The following is a 17,336-nucleotide window of genomic DNA, read 5'->3' as shown; positions in this document are numbered from 1 at the left end:
TTTGTTTATCGGGGTAATGGATTGGCAAACCACACCAACTATACGTTGAAACACAGTAGAAATGCAATGCTATAGTACTGCAAGATTCTGGCAATATAAACACTCACCTTTTTTCTATTTTAACTAATAGATGAATAAAAGCAAACAATAAAGTGGTATAATGTTGTATAACATAATAACAACAGAAAAATGGTAAAGGATATTTAAAGTGTGCTTACTGCAATGGTGTTTGTCCAGTGTTTAGTCACTTCTTTAGATTGTAAGTGTAAGGCTTCTCTTTCTTCCCTTTGGACACGTAAAAATTCTGCCTCTCTATTTACACCATTCAGATTATCCTGGATTCGTTCCCATTCATTTTTTGGAAGTATTGTAACTTGTCGTAGGTCCACCAAATTTGGAAAATGTAATCCACCAGAGTCATCGGGTTTGTCATAAATCTGTGCTAAAGTTCCCCAAAACGTCAATTATGTAATACAAAATTCCTAAAAGATAAGTACAGTCCCCACCGTTTATAGCAAATGCATTGGTATTAACATGATTTATCTGCTATAAGTGATGGACGTTAAAACCAATCTCCGATTCATTATATAAAAACTGATCATCAGTGCCTCATATTTGAGATCAACAGCAGAACATGCTTAAACCAAGCAAACTTAAAACACTAATGTATTTTCATTCATCTTCATGCATCCTATTATGACCAGTTCAAGTAACTTCAGGATATGTGCTCCCGTCTACAATTTCGGTCCAGCTTTTGTAATCCGCGAGGTTCTAGTGATTTCTTAAGATATTATAATCCCCGATATCTTCGGTTCTGCAACCATACAACTCCAATTTAACTCTCAACAGTTTGTTACAGAAATCCCCAGTGCATAAAAAATGGACATTGCACAGATAGAGGCCTGTTGTGAAGCAGTGTGGTAAATCGGTAAGTACAGCAGATTAACGAGGTACAAAGAATTTACTGAACTGCCCAAAATAGCTGGCACCCATAATAGGTTTTAAGCGACACCTTTCTAATTGACTCTGATGGTACTGGCAAATGGTGAGCGCTATTTACTAGTTGCGGTATCCTGGCCAATATTTAACCCTCAACCAGCATCACTAAAAAACAGATTATCTGGTCATTATCACGTTGTTGTTTGTGGAACCTTGCCGTACACAAATTGACTGCCGCATTTCCTACATTTCAACAGTGCACTTCAAAAAGTACTTCATTAGCCATAAAGCGCTTTGAGACATCCTGAGGTGTAAAAGGCGCTATATAAATGCAAGCCTTTCTTTTATTTGTCCAATATAGATGGCTGCTCATAATAAGTGTGGATGGTGTAAGTGGTGGAGACTGTACTTGCATCTCCTCCGGTCTGTACCCTCTGATCCTCGCAAATTCTGGAATTTATCTATTTTTGAATATTTGGGCACAATCCAAAATCACTGAATTACGTTGTACTAGGTAGCATAAGTTAACAATTCTAAGTGTTACTCATTAAATGGCATTTAACTTGTGTTTTTCTAATCTTATGATCACCCAAAATCAGTTTTACTGCTACATCCTATTTAACAATTTATAACTTATTCTGTAATTGTATTTTAGCTTTGATATGCATTGCCTTATGTTTCTCAGTATTAAATGCAACTTACCATTCACATTCCCAAGATCCCTCTCCTCATGACATCTTGGCACACACACATTGGTGTTCTGAACCGAAGATATTCTACCTACAATACATTTGTCAAGATCCATATAATAGATATAAACAGCAGGAAAACACTATTCAAAACTACACAATTATAATAATTACCACTGATTAACACCTTCAGGTTCCCATCCGTGATCCAAATACTAATTTAATCTCACAAGCTATCGTGTTAGTCATGTCTCTTGTGAGAAATCTCATAAAACACTTGAAGGTTTTAGGGAAAAGGACCACAATTTACTGCTTATATCTGAGGTTTAATATATATCTAATTTGGCCTTGAATTGTCCCACATAAATTGACTCAAAATAGAAGACCTAACCAAAGTTTGGTCATCGGCTGGAATGCAGTATAGCATTAGCTGAAGTATCATTTTACTTTAGTTCATCTTCACAAATATAAAAATCTGACTGGACAATTTAGTGTGCCACTGATAACTTCTTTATTTAACTATGTGTATCACACTAAAGTTAGTTCCACCATTATGTTTGGTATCAGTGATTACAATTAATATTGATCTAAAAAAGGTGACTGATACTAAGCAATAATTAATAAAATCTAACTCATTACAAGCACAAAAATAACTTGATTTTCAGTATTGCTATACCATAGCAGTATAACACAATTACATTCAACTTCCAATATATAGTATGCAATTGCCAAGATTAATTTTTGTAATGTATGTCATAAGGTAAAACTTCCAGGGTAAATGTCTGTAATTTTTTTTTATAAAACCATACAATTTCTTTGCTCAGGTAGTGGTTTAACTGCTGCAATAAAACAGTTCAGTTCCCCTTTGTGGTGCACAGGTTCTGGTCTCCAGGGTCCATCTTTGACAAGTTGTCTGTGGTCATCTTTCTTCCTAGATTAATGCAATTTTCTTCTTCCATTAACATCCACCTAACACTAATATACTTGTATACTGTTATATTATGGCCCAAACCTTGCTGGAAAAATAACAGTGAGTTCATACGCACGCCGTTATTAATGCGCAAATCAGCCAGCAAGTTCAGGTGAAGAAGAGATACGTGAGTTTCGAATCACCATAACTCAGTGGCCGATTTACACCACTCCACCGTTTGCCTAGCACAAACGGTAGATGGCCCTTCCCGTTATTTTTAAGAATTTGCTGCATTGGCACATTACTTGCCGTTAAACTCGCTGCAGAAAGTTAGGGCTCGTACTTAGCAGCGTAAGTTCCTTTTAACGACGTGATAATTGTTAATGCAATGCCAATCAATCTCTTTGGCCCAGAAAGGGAACAATTTAAACTGTTGAGTCTCATTCCTGCATGTAGTAAATTCTTCTTAGAGATTTTAAGAATTTTAAATTTAATTTTTTTCTTACTTTTCCTTTGTCTCTTTTACCAATCTTTCCTTCCCTCTCTTTATTTCCCCCTCTGTACCTGATTTGACTCTAATTCACCCACTCTGATTCCCCACCATTCCTCTGTTTCTTTCTCAATCCTTCAATTTCATTGGTTAAGGAGATACACTGCTGGTCCCATTGTTCACTAAGGTCCCAGATGCCCCGTTGCCCTTGCTGTGCGTTATCAGCTTGCACTTCCAGCAAGTTACGGCACAAATTATATTCGACCTGAAAGGTGCAGGAAAAGGTCCATCTAATGGCACATGCCACGAGATGCCCCGCTCCAGCATGATTTGGCCCATTGATGTTACTGATATCAAAGAGATTCAGGAATGTAGTGCCCTTGACAATGCAATGCTAGCTGTAGCAGTTTGCGACATAACTCAGTGACAGCCCCCCTCGTGAAGCACAGTCTCCTTCTGCACGGCCTCTCAGAAGTGCAGCTATGTTGTTCTGGGCCTATACACTCTGTTATGACAGTAAGCATTCACATGAGCAGCCCTCCTTCCAACTGGTCTCCCTGCAGCAATAGCTCTGTTTGCTCCTTCCTCTTGCTATTGCTGATGTTCCTCCTCCTCTTCCTTCAGCTGGAGTGAAATTGACAAAAGGACCTCAATGTCGAAAAAAGTGCATTTCTCGAAGCTTCTTAAGAGTTCAGGAGTTTGTACAGCCACTACAATCATCTAAGTAGCCAAAAACTACTGTCTAATACCAGCAAAACGTCTCCCAAGCCTTTGTAGCATTTTAGCTGAGAGCAAATATCATAGAAATATAGAAAATAGGAGCAGGAGTAGGCCATTCGGCCCTTCAAGCCTGCTCCCGCCATTCAATATGATCATGGATGATCCTCTATCTCAATACCATATTCCCACTCTCTCCCCATACCCCTTGATGCCTTCTGTGTCTAGAAATATATCTATCTCCTTCTTAAATATATTCAGTGACTTGGCCTCCACTGTGGTAGAGAATTCCACAGGTTCACCACTCTCTGAGTGAAGACATTTCTCCTCATCTCAGTCCTAAATGTCCTACCCCGTATCCTGAGACTGTGACCCCTCATTCTGGACCCTCCCCCCCCAGCCAGGGGAAACATCCTCCCTGCATCCATTCTGTCTAGCCCTGTCAGAATTTTATACGTTTCAATGAGATCCCCTCTCATTCTTCTAAACTCGAGTCAATACAAACCAAATCGACCCAATCTCTCCTCATACGACAGTCCTGCCATTCCCAGGCATCAGTCTGGTGAACCTTTGCTGCACTCTCTCTATGGCAAGTATATCCTTTCTTAGGTAAGGAGACCAAAACTGCACACAATTCTCCAGGTGTGGTCTCACCAAGGCCCTATATAACTACAGTAAGACATCCTTGCTCCTGTACTCAAATTCTCTTGCAATGAAGGCCAACATACTATTTGCCTTCCTAACTGCTTGCTGCACCTGCATGTTTACTTTCAGTGACTGGTGTACAAGGGCACCCAGGTCCCTTTGTACATCAACATTTCCCAATCTATCACCATTTAAATAATACTCTGCCTTTTTGTTTTTCCTTCCGAAGTGGATAACTTCACATTTATCCACATTATACTTAATCTGCCATGTATTTGCCTACTTACTCAACTTGTCTAAATCACCTTGAAGCCTCTTTGCTTCCTCCTCACAACTCACAATCCCACGTAGTTTTGTGTTGTCAGCAAACTTTGGTTCCTTCATCCAAATCATTGTTATATATTGTAAATAGCTGCGGCCCAAGCACTGATCCCTGCGGTATCCCACTAGTCGCTGCCTGCCACCCCGAAAAAGACCGAAAAATTCCAACTCTCTGCTTCCTGTCTGTTAACCAATTTTCAATCCATGCCAGTATATTACTGCCAATCCCATGTGCTTTAATTTTGCACACTAACCTCTTATGTGGGACTTTATCAAAGGCCTTCTGAAAATCCAAATACACCACATCCACTGGTTCTCCCTTATCTATTCTACCAGTTACATCCTCAAAAAACTCCAGTAGGTTTGTCAAAAACAATTTCCCTTTCATAAATCCATGTTGACTTTGTCTAATCCCATTAATATTTTCTAAGTGTCCTGCTATCACATTCTTTATAATGTACTCTAACATTTTCCCTACTACTGATGTTAGACTAACTGGTCTGTAGTTCCCTGTTTTCTCTCTCCCTCCTTTTTTAAATAGTGGAGTTACATTTGCCACCCTCCAATCTGCAGGAACTGTTCCATAATCTATAGAATTTTGAAAGATGACAACCAATACAGCCATTATTTCCATGGGTACCTCTTTTAGTACTCTGGGATGCAGATTATCAGGCCCTGGGGATTTATTGGCTTTCAGTCCTATTAATTTCTGCAGCACTATTTTTTTACTGATACTAATTTCTTTTAATTCCTCCTTCTCACCAGACCCTTGGTGCCCTAGCATTTCTGGGAAGTTATTTGTGTCCTCTTCCGTGAAGACAGAACCAAAGTATTTGTTTAATTGCTCTGCCATTTCCTTGTTCCCCATTATAAATTCTCTCATTTCTGACTGTAAGGGACCTACATTTGTCTTCACTAATCTTTTTCTGTTTACATATTTGTAATCCCTTTAAATAATGCTGGAAGTGGCAGCATGGGTTAAGATAAAAATGGCATTAGATGTCTTGAGAATGGCAGTTTACTCCTTTTTGGCCCCCGACTGTTTCCAGTGGGAATGCTGGCTGCCCAAACCGAGGTCTGCCCGAAAATTGCAATGGGCAAACCTCTAGTGGTAAGTCGACTTTTTTTGTTTTTGCAATTTTCATTCCACAACTGCCCTGTTTATATGCAACAGATTCAGTACAACAAATCTACTAATACAAACTCCATCTAGAGGTTGATTTGCATTCCCTCAATGCTTTTTTCAGGTTATGTCACTGGCCATAAAATTATTAATTTGAGTAAAGTACAACTACTGGCCCACTAACATCGAATAACATAGTGAAGTCTACTGAACATTGTTAGATAACATTAACTCAAACGAAGCATTTGAGGGAATGCAAAACCTACCTCCAGAAACATTTTTTATTACTTGTTTTGTTATACTGGAAAGCATATTGTAGAAATAGCATCATTTTTTTGGTTCTTAAGCAACTATATGCAAATAAAACTATTATTTGTTGTCCTTCACCCCTAAAGCCTGGTGCAATTAATTAAAATAATTTTCAGGACCTTAATGAGCCCAGTGAAACGATAGATGCATGCACGCGCTCTCTGGGCCACAGACACTTCATGATAGCACACGCCAGGACCTCAATGCCCCATGGTTTAGAAGAATGAGAGGTGATCTCATTGAAACATATAAGAGGACTTGACAGGGTAGATGCTAAGAGGTTGTTTCCCCTGGCTGGAGAGTCTAGAACTAGAGGGCATAGTTGTAGGATGTGGGGTAGGCCATTTAAGTCTGAGATGAGGAGGAATTTCTTCACACAAAGGATTGTGAATCTTTGGAATTCTCTACCCTAGAGGGCTGTGGATGCTGAGTCGTTGAATATATTCAAGGCTGAGATAGATAGATTTTTGGACTCTAGGGCAATCAAGGGATCTGGGGATAGGGCAGGAAATGGAGTTGAGGTTAAAAGTTAGCCATCATCTGCTTGAATGCTGGAGCAGGCTCGAGGGGCATATGGCCTACACCTGCTCCTATTTGTTATGTTCTTATAATGCCCAATGTACAACAGTGCTTCGGGCGCCGAATACACGATCACTCCTGGATCGGTGCCAACTCAAGCCACCTAGCATCAATGCTACAATTATAGTGTAAATGCAACATGACAGTGCGCCCTTTGACTTAAAAAAACTTACTAGAACTGCGCCTGCTATTGCTGATCGGTCTTCTGTTTGGAGGCGTGAAGGTTGTAGCTGCTGCCATTTGCTTAAGAAAAGAAAAACATGTATCAAAAGTTAATTTCCGAACGCGGACATTAATCGCTTATTTCGTTCAGCTCAGAGCAGCCCTGTGACGGTTTTTCTACCGTTGCCCAGCAACAGCACCAGAAGTCTGAGGAGGGCGAGATACTGCGCCCCGCCCCCGCCGAATGTGTTCTTTAGTTACCCGGCAACTGGCGGGTGGGCGGAGTTACGGTGCCGTCATTGGAGACGGTGATTATTGCGTAAAGTGGCGCGAACACTAACCGGAGTCTCGCGGCACGTGCGAGTGTTCCGAGCCGGGCCCGGCCACTCCAGGCGCTTGTATAGCGCCGCCGCTGGGAGGCATGTGAGAGTGCAGCGCCGCGCCGCGCCACTTCCGACAGCCCAGCAACGTTGAGCTCGTGGTAATTTCGGCCCTGTGACATTGAATGAAGGATTCGTGTTAAATGAAGGTCTTCTGGACATGAACAGTTGGAGAGGTATCTCCCGTCTGGACTGTCGTTTATCTGAGCGGTGACAATCCCCCGCAGGTACGGCAGTTAAATGTTTTTATGATTTGAGGAGATGAAAGAAAAAGCTTGCTGCAAAAAAAGAAAGTGAGCGCCAAAGGTCGCTGCAGACGGTAGAGTATCGGTCGGGTTATTAACAGTTTATACTCTGTGCTGCAGGTTTATTTTTACACTTGGTCCCTTCAGTAAATCTGTACATGAATGCTGAGACTCTGTCCTCTTTTGGGCCTACTTAGAGTCAGCAGGTTGGAAAGAAGTGTGCCCAAATCCAATATGAAATATTTGGGAAAACGATTAGGGAAATCTCCTGAATTAATCTGTCAATCTTCTGGTGTAAATTGGTTAAAACAACGATTAGGAATAATTTGAAGATCTGGCAAATTGTCAGGAAAAATAGTAAATGACATTACCAATAATGGTGTCAACCAGTGCTTTCCTGTGAAAACTGCAAAAAAAAGCACATGGCTGAATGGGGCTGAGATGCTCTACTGACATTACTCGGCACTAGAAATATTTACTTTTTTGATGTTTACAGAAGAATCTGCAGCTGCAAATTCTCTTGTAAATGTTTACCAGCCAGAGACAATAAATTTTTAAAAATATATCCCTAAGACCGCTATAGTTTTTATTAAGTAACAATTATTATTTCAGGATACCAGCAAGGTTGAAAAGAATAAGAGAATCTGAGATAATTGGATAGAAACTTTATTTTAAAAGCCTGAAGATTGTAGGAAGAAGGAAAGACGGGGAAGACAGCATAGTTTTGATGTCCTGAGAAAGATTGAGTTTGGGTAGGAGATTGCGATGAGTCGTCCTCTCAGCACAATGAGGATGTATGCAGGAATGGAGAGAGATATAGGAACAGCATTAAAATCTTGGATGAACTTGTGCTTTATAGAGTTAAGAGTTGAGGGGGGAAATGTGTTTGGCACAAAAGGGGAAACTATGCTTTTTGGAGATTTTTTTTGCAGTGGAGATGATAGGCAAGTTCCATTTGAAGTCAGAGGAGATAGTGAGGTCAAGAATTTTCAGATTAAGGTGGGCTAAAGATAGAAACATCAATGGTAAGAGGTGGTAACTGTTGGTTAGACATGCATAGGACATAAGTAAAATGGTTTTGAGTAATTGAAAGACACAAGCTTTTTATTGTGCAATCAAAAGGCGTGAATGGGAGGTCAATATGTAGAAATTCAGCGTTGTTTTGGAACAAGTGGAGCTCCAAATAGAACGCTGTCAAGAGATTGAGCAATTTTTCGAATTCTGATTTTAAGGACAGATTTGAAAGTCTATAAACTAAACAATGAGGAATAATATATGAAATGGTTTCTGGCGTTAAGATATAAACTGAGTTTTTTTTCTTTATAAATACTTTAAATTGGGCCACAAATCAACTGCTGCTGACTTGCTCTCAGATCTCTGCTGCTTTTTTGTTAGACTCCTAGGGCCCGATTTTAGCACCCGCCATCGGGTGCGTTCTCGGCGGGGGGGCCTCGAAAATCCCGAAATCCAGGTGCGTGACCGGATCGCGCCTCGATCCCGCCCACTTCCAGGTTCCGTGCAGGGGTGCGTGCGCAGCCCCCGCTGGTGGGAATCCCGCAGGCAATTAAAGCCAACGGGATGCCACTTGAGAGTATTTACTTTGCTTGTTCAGGTCATTAACTGACCTGATTAAGGGACTGTGTGTGATTTTAGATAAACATGGGACTGTTTCACACACTGGGGGAAACACTCCCAGTTGAAATGGACGTGTTGCAGCTGTCAGCCTGTGGCAGCTGCAAAGGTCCATTTGACAGGTAGTGGGGGGGAGACCCTCAGCCATTGCAGGAGGCCGCTCTGTCACTTGGGACAAAGTTTGGCCTCCGCCACCCTCCTCCTAATGGTCAAAGGCACCAACCTGCACACTTACCCCGGGGTCCGGAGACATGTACCTACCTTGCGGACCCCCTCAGATGTACATCTTCTGGATGGGGGCCGCCGTAGCTGCAGTCATGACCTCCTCGGTGGGCGAACAGCATCACCAGCCTCGCCATCCACGCCGTCCACCTCTGACACGTGGAGCTCTACAACGGAGTGCTGTGACACATCCACCTGTACAGCAGGAGGGAGGGCTACCGCAGAGAGAGATGCGTCGCAGAGGGCACTACCCTCGCCACAGGGTCCACAGACTGAGGCGCAGCTCCCCGGACCTCGCTGAGCAGCAGTGCACACGGAGGCTCAGAGTCACTCGACATGTAGTTGTGGACATCTGCAGCCTCTTTCATGCCGAGCTGCTCCTGGCTGGCCCCAGCACCATCTGCTTACCTGTCACTGCCAAAGTCACCACTGCCCTCCACAACTTCTCCTCCGCATCCTTCCAGGGTGCAACCGGGTACATCGCCGATGTCTCTCAGTCGTCTGCGCAGAAGAGGCCTGCAAATACACCTGCACCCACTCTGCAGTAAACCAATGGGTGGCATCAGTGGTGGGTCCTCATAGTGATACCCAGGAGCGGGCATTATTGCACAAAACAGACAGGATTCGCGGAGACATGGCAGTAGCGGTGCCAATATAATATGTGATGTGAGTTGTTCTGAAATTCAATATAGGTAACACCCATGACAAACCCTCAAACACCCTTGTGCATCCCCTTCATGCTCACGACACGTTTGCCTTACGCTGCCTACTGCACATATCTGATGCATGCCCTGTGGCTGCAGCACAGGTGGTGGCAGGTTGAGTGAGGCTGGCTGTGAGAGAGATGCACGAGAGGGTGAGTATGGGATAGAGCCATGAGATTGTATGAGGATTGGGTTGCGTGGTAGTGGTGGGGTGAGTACTCGCGAGGTGAGTAGGTGCAGGTAAGATGAGGATGGGGTTTGAGTGGGTATGAGGGGTGATGTGACAGAGTAGTGTTGGCAGTGCCGAAGGAGATGTGGGGTGGGGGCAGTGTTGTGGCAGACGGAGTGTAGGGGAAAGTCTACGTGTTCTCACTGTGGCTGACCTACTGAGGTCATTGGAGCGCCTCCTGCACTGTATGCAGGTGGGCGATATGTTGGTGGCGCTGGTGACCTCCTCTGCCGCCTCGAGCCAGGCCTTCTTGGTGGCAGAGGCAGGCCGCTTCCTCCCATCCGCCGGGTGGAAGATCTCTGTCCTCCCCCTCCTCCTCACCCCATCTAATGATACCTGGGGTGAGGCATCATTAAACTGGGAGCAGCCTTCCCCCGGGGCTGCTCCATGCTATAATTTTTGCTGTTTGTGGCAGCATCTGTCAGTGGAGGACTGCCCCTTTAAATAGAGCGCCTCCAGCTGACAGATCTTACTGCACATGCGCAGCCCGCCCGACGCGCAGATCATCAGCGTGGAACCCGGAGGAGCAGGTAAGTGGCTCCAATTAGTGGGTTGCCTGCTACGATCGCGCGGGAAACCCACTAATTTTTTTAACATTTTCTCTTTCTTCCATTCCTCTTCCAGCTTTCTCCCAAGGTGTACAATATATAATAAGGCACATAAATATTTGTTATTTGTATATTTACTGACCGTAAAACTATATTTGTATATTTACTGATCGTAGAACACATTTTAGTACTGTGATTTGTTTGGTTTCTAGCCAAAGAATGTCTGTCATTTTTGTTTTGTAAAGTTTGTTTAAAATATTTTCTTTTGAAATTTTGATTTGTTATTGGTCCTTATACTAAAAAGTAATGAATTTAAAATACATGCACAGTCCAGCCTGATACAATTTGGGCCCTCTTCCCTCTTAATCCAACCATCGTGTCCTAATAGAGGCCTGTCTGCAAGTAATATAAACAAACTCAAGCCATTTCCCTTGAAGCTAGCATCTATACTCCTGTGTCTGTATACTTGCATTATCAACAGGTTCTCAAGCCTAAAGAACAAAGACAAATCTAACAAACAATAGCATGCTTCCTTTTTAAAAATCCCAGTTCCCTGGCCTCACTATAATTCCACACAAAGTTATAATAGAGGTTTCATAATTTGAAACACAACAGATCCACTTTTCTATTGCATAACCATAATTTATTAGTGTACTGGTGCAGTATTCATTAGAAAAGTAGGATATGGGTTTGCCTTCAACTTTAAATTCCCGGTGTGAGCTAGTTCACAGAGGGAAAATACGGAGGATGTGTCAGGTTGCTCATCTTTTCTATTGTGGAATTTCCCAGCATCATAACTTACAGGAATGAGTAGGTGAGAGTTTCAGTTATGCCTAAACCATTCACTTCCTTCTTGTTTTTAAAAACAGGATAAAGTATCCAGAGAATGAAGAGTTTACTCGTCTTTGATTTTGATCACACGATTGTAGATGAGAACAGTGACACATGGGTTGTGAGCTGCACTCCTGAAAAGAAGCTTCCGCACTGGCTTCGCAAAACATATGATGGAAAACACTGGAATGAATACATGAGAAGAGTCCTTGGTTACATTGGAGACCAAGGAATCAAAGAATCTGAAATGAAACAGGTTATGGAATCTATACCATATGTTCCAGGGTTGGTTGATCTCCTGAAGTTCATTTGCCAAATCAAGGATCAAGTTGACTGTATAATAATTTCTGATTCTAATACAATTTTCATCAATTGGATCTTAGAAGCTACAAATAGCAGCTTAGCATTTAATAGGATTCTTTCAAATCCAGCAAATTTTGATGAACAAAGTCATCTTACAATTGAGAATTTTCATTCTCATAATTGTGCACAATGCCCTGAAAATCTTTGTAAGAAAAAAGCATTAGATGACTTTGTTGCTGATCAACTTAAAGTAGGGGTGCAGTATAAAAGAACCATTTATACTGGTGATGGAGGGAATGACTTGTGCCCCATTAAAGGTTTGAAGGAGGGTGATGTTGCTATGGTCAGAAAAGGGTACAAGTTAGAAAGACTGATTCATGAAATGGTTGATGGAGACTCTGGTTCTATACAGCCATCAATTGTGATATGGTCTTCAGGTGAAGAAATCCTGTCTCATTTGAGAAAATGTTTGAAGACTTAAGGAAATCCCTTCAGTAGATTTGTTTGTAAATCTACACAAACAAAAACCAGACTTTTAAGCCCACATTTTATTTTTATTTGATTATAATTCAAGAATGTATCATTCATAGAATTATGATTATTGTACGATTAAAACACTTTTCTTGGGCACTTTAATTTCAGCAAATTATCAGTAGCTAATAATGAGGCTGTGGATTAACTTAGTTTTTTCACACCATTTGGCCATTGCACTCTTTCCCTAAGGTCTGACTTTTATGTTAAAGAGCTAACAAAGGAATTTGAATTGGGCAAGTACACTATTTAAATTATACCTCATGACATTTCCCCCTGAATATTCTGGAATGATGTTTAAAGTGAATACACTCCAATATGTAATGTGCTTGTACATTTTAATAATTAAAAAAAAGATTACCTGCTGTCCACATTAGGGTTGCTCTTGCAGGTAGAGAATAGTGCATTACTCAGGACTCTGAATATAAATTAAGCTTGTTTGATAATTCTGCTAAACTTCAAGTGCATCAGCATTGTGGAACAAAGCACAGTTTGCTACCATTATGAAAAAGTAGATACGTTTCAGTGGGTTGTTTGTGTACTGCACTGTTGTTTTTCTTACTCATTAAGAGAATTGTGGTGGCATAGAGTAGCTGTTTATAAATGTATAATTAACGGTACCAAAATATTCTGTTACTGGTTAATTGAGCATGGGAAGTCATTGCATAATGGCTAAGGAATTGCACTGGAATCAACGTTGTATTTTTAATTAGTGAAGGAAATAGTAAGAACTTTCCACATTGAGTTTTCTGCTTGGTTCTTTTTATGGTGTGTATCTGCAACAGGCTAGGATCCCACATACAATTTACTTAAAGGAAGAATCTCTTAATCTCCAAATGAACTGTGTTAGTGACAATTTTCTAAATGCCTTGCCACTCCTAAATTACTATACCCATTGAATTCAATGGGGAACCATAGCAGTGGTCAGCCTGTGCAGAAATGAAATGTTCATTCGTAGTGTGCATGTTCAACACCTTTTTGTCTTGTGAACTTCAAACTTAATCTACAAATGGTTTATTTCAAAAATTGGGTAGCACAATTAATGAAGTGTTTTAATAATGTTTACTATTTAAAAATAATGCACTGGATTTTAGAAGATTGTTGCATAATATGAGAGAACATTATTAATAAATTTTTAAAAATTATACGAATGAGTTCTAATAGTTTTTGCTGCTACTGAAATAACAGATTGTGATTCAGTGTGTTGCAGTTTCACTTTACACACCCTAATCTGATCAAGTTCGTTTTATTGAGATGTTACAACATTTTGGGCCTTTTTAAGAAAAATCACACACGTTTTCCTTAACTAGATGGCTTGACAACATCTTGTAAACAGTCCATATTTTCCATGAACTGAAACCTCTATTCTCTACCACACTGAGTTAGTGTAGCCCGGATCTGACAATTAGCTGCAATCTTGGTAAATTTCTTACTGGAGAATGTGTAGGATGCTCACTACATTGTCTGTTGTTTCAAGCAACAGAAAATAGCAGAACACTAGACCACTTTTTACAAGCTATACAAGTGAGCACTTTTTACAGGCTAAACTAATGATCGAATATATTTACAATTCCCGTTTGTGCCCCATGTGGAAAGTACAATGATTTGTGAGAGTAGACTTAAACTGCATCCTCCTACCTCAGTACCAGATGTGGGCTGCCCAGAGCAAACAGCAAGAACAATTGAAGAATCATGTATGGTAAGTCATGTACCCACAAAGAAAGAGTTCACTTCTACTCAAACCTGCATAGAAAGAATCTTTCCTGTTGAAATGTGGCAGCTCATTTGTGCATGGCAAGGTCCCACAAACAGCAATGAGAAAATGACCAGATAGTTTAAGTGATGTTGGTTGAGAGATAAATGTTGACCAGGACAATAGGACTCCCCTTGTCTTTGAATACTGCCATGGGCTCTTTTACATACATCGTGGGAGCAGACATAGTCTTGGTTTAATGTCATATTCAAAAGAGGGCATCTTCAGCAGTGCAGCACTCCCTCATCCTAGATTATGTACTCGTGTCTCAAGTGAGGCTTGAACCAAGGAGAGTCAACATGGTTTTATGAAAGTGAAATCATGTTTGACAAATTTATTAGAGTTCTTTGAGGAAGTAACGAGCAGGGGAACCAGTAGATGTAGTGTATTTGGATTTTCAAAAGGCATTCGATAAGGTGTCACATAAAAGGTTAACGCACAAGGTAAGAGCTCATGGTGTTGGGGGTAATATATTAGCATGGATAGAGGATTGGCTAACGAACAGAAAACAGTCGGGATAAAGGGGTCATTTTCAGGATGGCAATCTGTAACTAGTGGGGTGCAGAAGGGATCAGTGCTTGGGCCTCAACTATTTACAATCTATATCAATGATTTGGATGAAGGAAGCGAGTGTACTGTGGCCAAATTTGCTGATGATACAAAGATAGGTAGAAAACTAAGTTGTGAGGAGGACACAAAATGCCTGGTTAAGCGAGTGGTCAAAAATTTGGCAGATGGAGTATAATGTGGGAAAGTGTGAAGTCATCCACTTTGGTAGGAAGAATAAAAAAGCAAAATATATAAATGGAGAAACAATACAGAATGCTGCAGTACAGAGGGATTTGAGTGTCCTCGTACATGAAACACAAAAAGTTAACATACAGGTAATTGGGAAGGCAAATAGAATATTGGCCTTTATTTCAAGGGGGACGGAGTATAAAAGCAGGAAAGTCTTGCTACAACTGTACATGGTGCTGGTGAGACCAAACTTAGAGTACTGTGTATAGTTTTGGTCCCCTTATTTAAGGAAGGATATACTTGTATTGGAGGCAGTTCAGAGAAGGTTCACTAGGTTGATTCCGGGTATGGAAGGGTTTTCTTATGGGGAAAGATTGAGTAGGTTGGGCCTATACTCACTAGAGTTTAGAAGAATGAGAGGAGATCTTATTGAAACATATAAGATTCTGAGTGGGCTTGACAGGGTAAATGCTGAGAGGATGTTTTCCCTCATAGGGGAATCTAGAACTAGGGGACATAGTCTCAGAATAAGGGGTCGCCCATTTAAGACGGAGATGAGAAATTTCTTCTCTCAGAGGGTTGTGAACCTTTGGAATTCTTTGCCCCAAAGAGGGTGGAGGCTGAGTCATTGAATATATTCAAGGCTGAGTTAGACAAATTTTTGATCAGCAAGGCAGTCAAAGGATATGGGGAATAGGTGGGAAAATGGAGTTGAGGCCAGAATCTGATCAGCCATGATCTCATTGAATGGCGGAGTAGGCTCGAAGGGCCAAATGGCCTACTCCTGCTCCTATCTCTTATGTTCTTATGTAACCACAACCTACTGACTCAGTAGTCAGAGTTCTACCATTAGGCCAAAGCTGACGCCTAAATCATATCTATATTTCCTTGAAGTAATCACACCTACAATAAGTAAACCCAGTATGTGAGCTGGTGATGGAATGGCGCAGCACTTGAATCCTCTTTTTGATGGCTAGCAAAATGGAGGTGTTGCTGCATGAAGTGGATGGAAGGAGGGTTGCCTTGTTCCAGGGCGTCCTTTGGTTGCCTAGGAGTGTGGGGTTTATGCATCAACGTTAAGAGTGGGGTGGTAGATTTGTGAGCACGAGATGGAGGGTGAGTGCTGTGTGCTCAAAGGTTATGTGCCCTTTTTGGCAGCTCTGCACTTGGGATAGGTGACATCCTAATTTATGTAACTAACACCACCTGCATTTCCCTGCATCTTTCAGAAGATCAAGGAGTTTGGCTGACTGTCAGGATGCAAATTTAAATACAGCAAAACACAGGGAATATCGCTTGCACAGGACATCCCCATATACACACATCTGTTTGAGTGCTCAGAGTCAGATTTCAAATACTAAGGGGGTAAATGTAACCCCAAATTCAGTGACCAATATAAAACAAATACTCCTCTCCCACCACAGCTATCATTCAAGCAGACATAGACAAACAATCTACCTATATCACTCCTGGGGAGGGAAAACACAATAAGAATAAATGTACTCCCCTGTGTCTCAGATGCTACTTGTCAGCAGCCCAGCAATTGTGAGACCTCAACAATTGCACCTCCAGATTCCTACAGGTAGGCAAGAAACCACAAGTACATCTCAAATTCCTTCAGATCTTTGAATATGAAGAGGGTACTACTGTTGGGCAGCCCAGCTTCATGAATAATAACTTGAAATTTTGCAAGTCCTACGATCCATGGCTGGGCATGGAGTCCATATCCTCTCAGCCAACCTGAAAACTTCCTCAGCAGAAGAGGTGGCAGCACGGAGTCTGAAAACTTGTTTAGCTGGTGGGGGCGTGGTTTAACGATCCAGTATCCTATTTTTTTCCATTGACAGTGCTATTTACAGGTGTGCCTTTGGAATTCTAAATCACTCTCTTTTTAATGAGGTGGTGTGGTTAGTAACATAAAGTAGGATGTTATCCACATAAGCAATAATAAATATATTAAAGTCTATTTATCTATTTTCTTAAATAAAGTAAAAGTTGTTAATATTCTAAATAAAATTTTGAGCCTTATAAAAATAGTTTGGGACAAAAAAAGGTGGCTAGCAATACCCATTAGCTGGCTCATTTAAAATGCAGGTAGTACACCTTGTATGTGAGCTGGTGATGGAATGGCACAGCACTTGAACCCTCTTTTTGATGGCTAGCAAAATGGAGGTGTTGCTGCATGAAATGGATGGAAGAAGGGTTATCTTGTTTACTATTCCAGGGCATCTGCCCCAGAGGGTAGCAAGGCAACATGCCTGGCAGGAGGAGGGCTCAAAGTTGTGTGCAGTACCCATAAGACATTGGAACAGACACAGAAAAGGATGGCACACCTT

General features: G+C 41.4%; 2 protein-coding genes across 2 annotated transcripts in view; one reads left to right on the top strand and one right to left on the bottom strand.

Annotated features, from left to right (window-relative positions):
- cfap210 (cilia and flagella associated protein 210) overlaps positions 1–7,085 on the bottom strand; it is a 57,177-nt gene extending 50,092 nt beyond the window's left edge. The window contains exons 1-3 of the mRNA XM_067987512.1: positions 6,896–7,085; positions 1,642–1,719; positions 219–442 (exon numbers count right to left, since the gene is read on the bottom strand). Coding sequence (XP_067843613.1) covers positions 219–442; positions 1,642–1,719; positions 6,896–6,962 — 369 coding nt within the window. The 5' untranslated portion in view covers positions 6,963–7,085. The remainder of the gene's footprint in view (positions 1–218; positions 443–1,641; positions 1,720–6,895) is intronic.
- Positions 7,086–7,205: 120 nt separating this feature from the next.
- On the top strand, positions 7,206–13,654 carry phospho2 (phosphatase, orphan 2). The gene is made up of 2 exons (XM_067987513.1): positions 7,206–7,491; positions 11,714–13,654. The coding sequence occupies exon 2, from the start codon at positions 11,731–11,733 to the stop codon at positions 12,457–12,459; it is 729 nt and encodes a 242-aa protein (XP_067843614.1). The 5' UTR covers positions 7,206–7,491; positions 11,714–11,730; the 3' UTR covers positions 12,460–13,654.
- Positions 13,655–17,336: the final 3,682 nt, after the last annotated feature.

The sequence above is a fragment of the Heptranchias perlo genome, chromosome 7 (assembly GCF_035084215.1).
Source record: "Heptranchias perlo isolate sHepPer1 chromosome 7, sHepPer1.hap1, whole genome shotgun sequence".
NCBI lineage: Eukaryota > Metazoa > Chordata > Chondrichthyes > Hexanchiformes > Hexanchidae > Heptranchias > Heptranchias perlo.
Note: the sequence above shows the minus strand (reverse complement) of the source record. Positions and strands in the feature narration are given on the sequence as shown.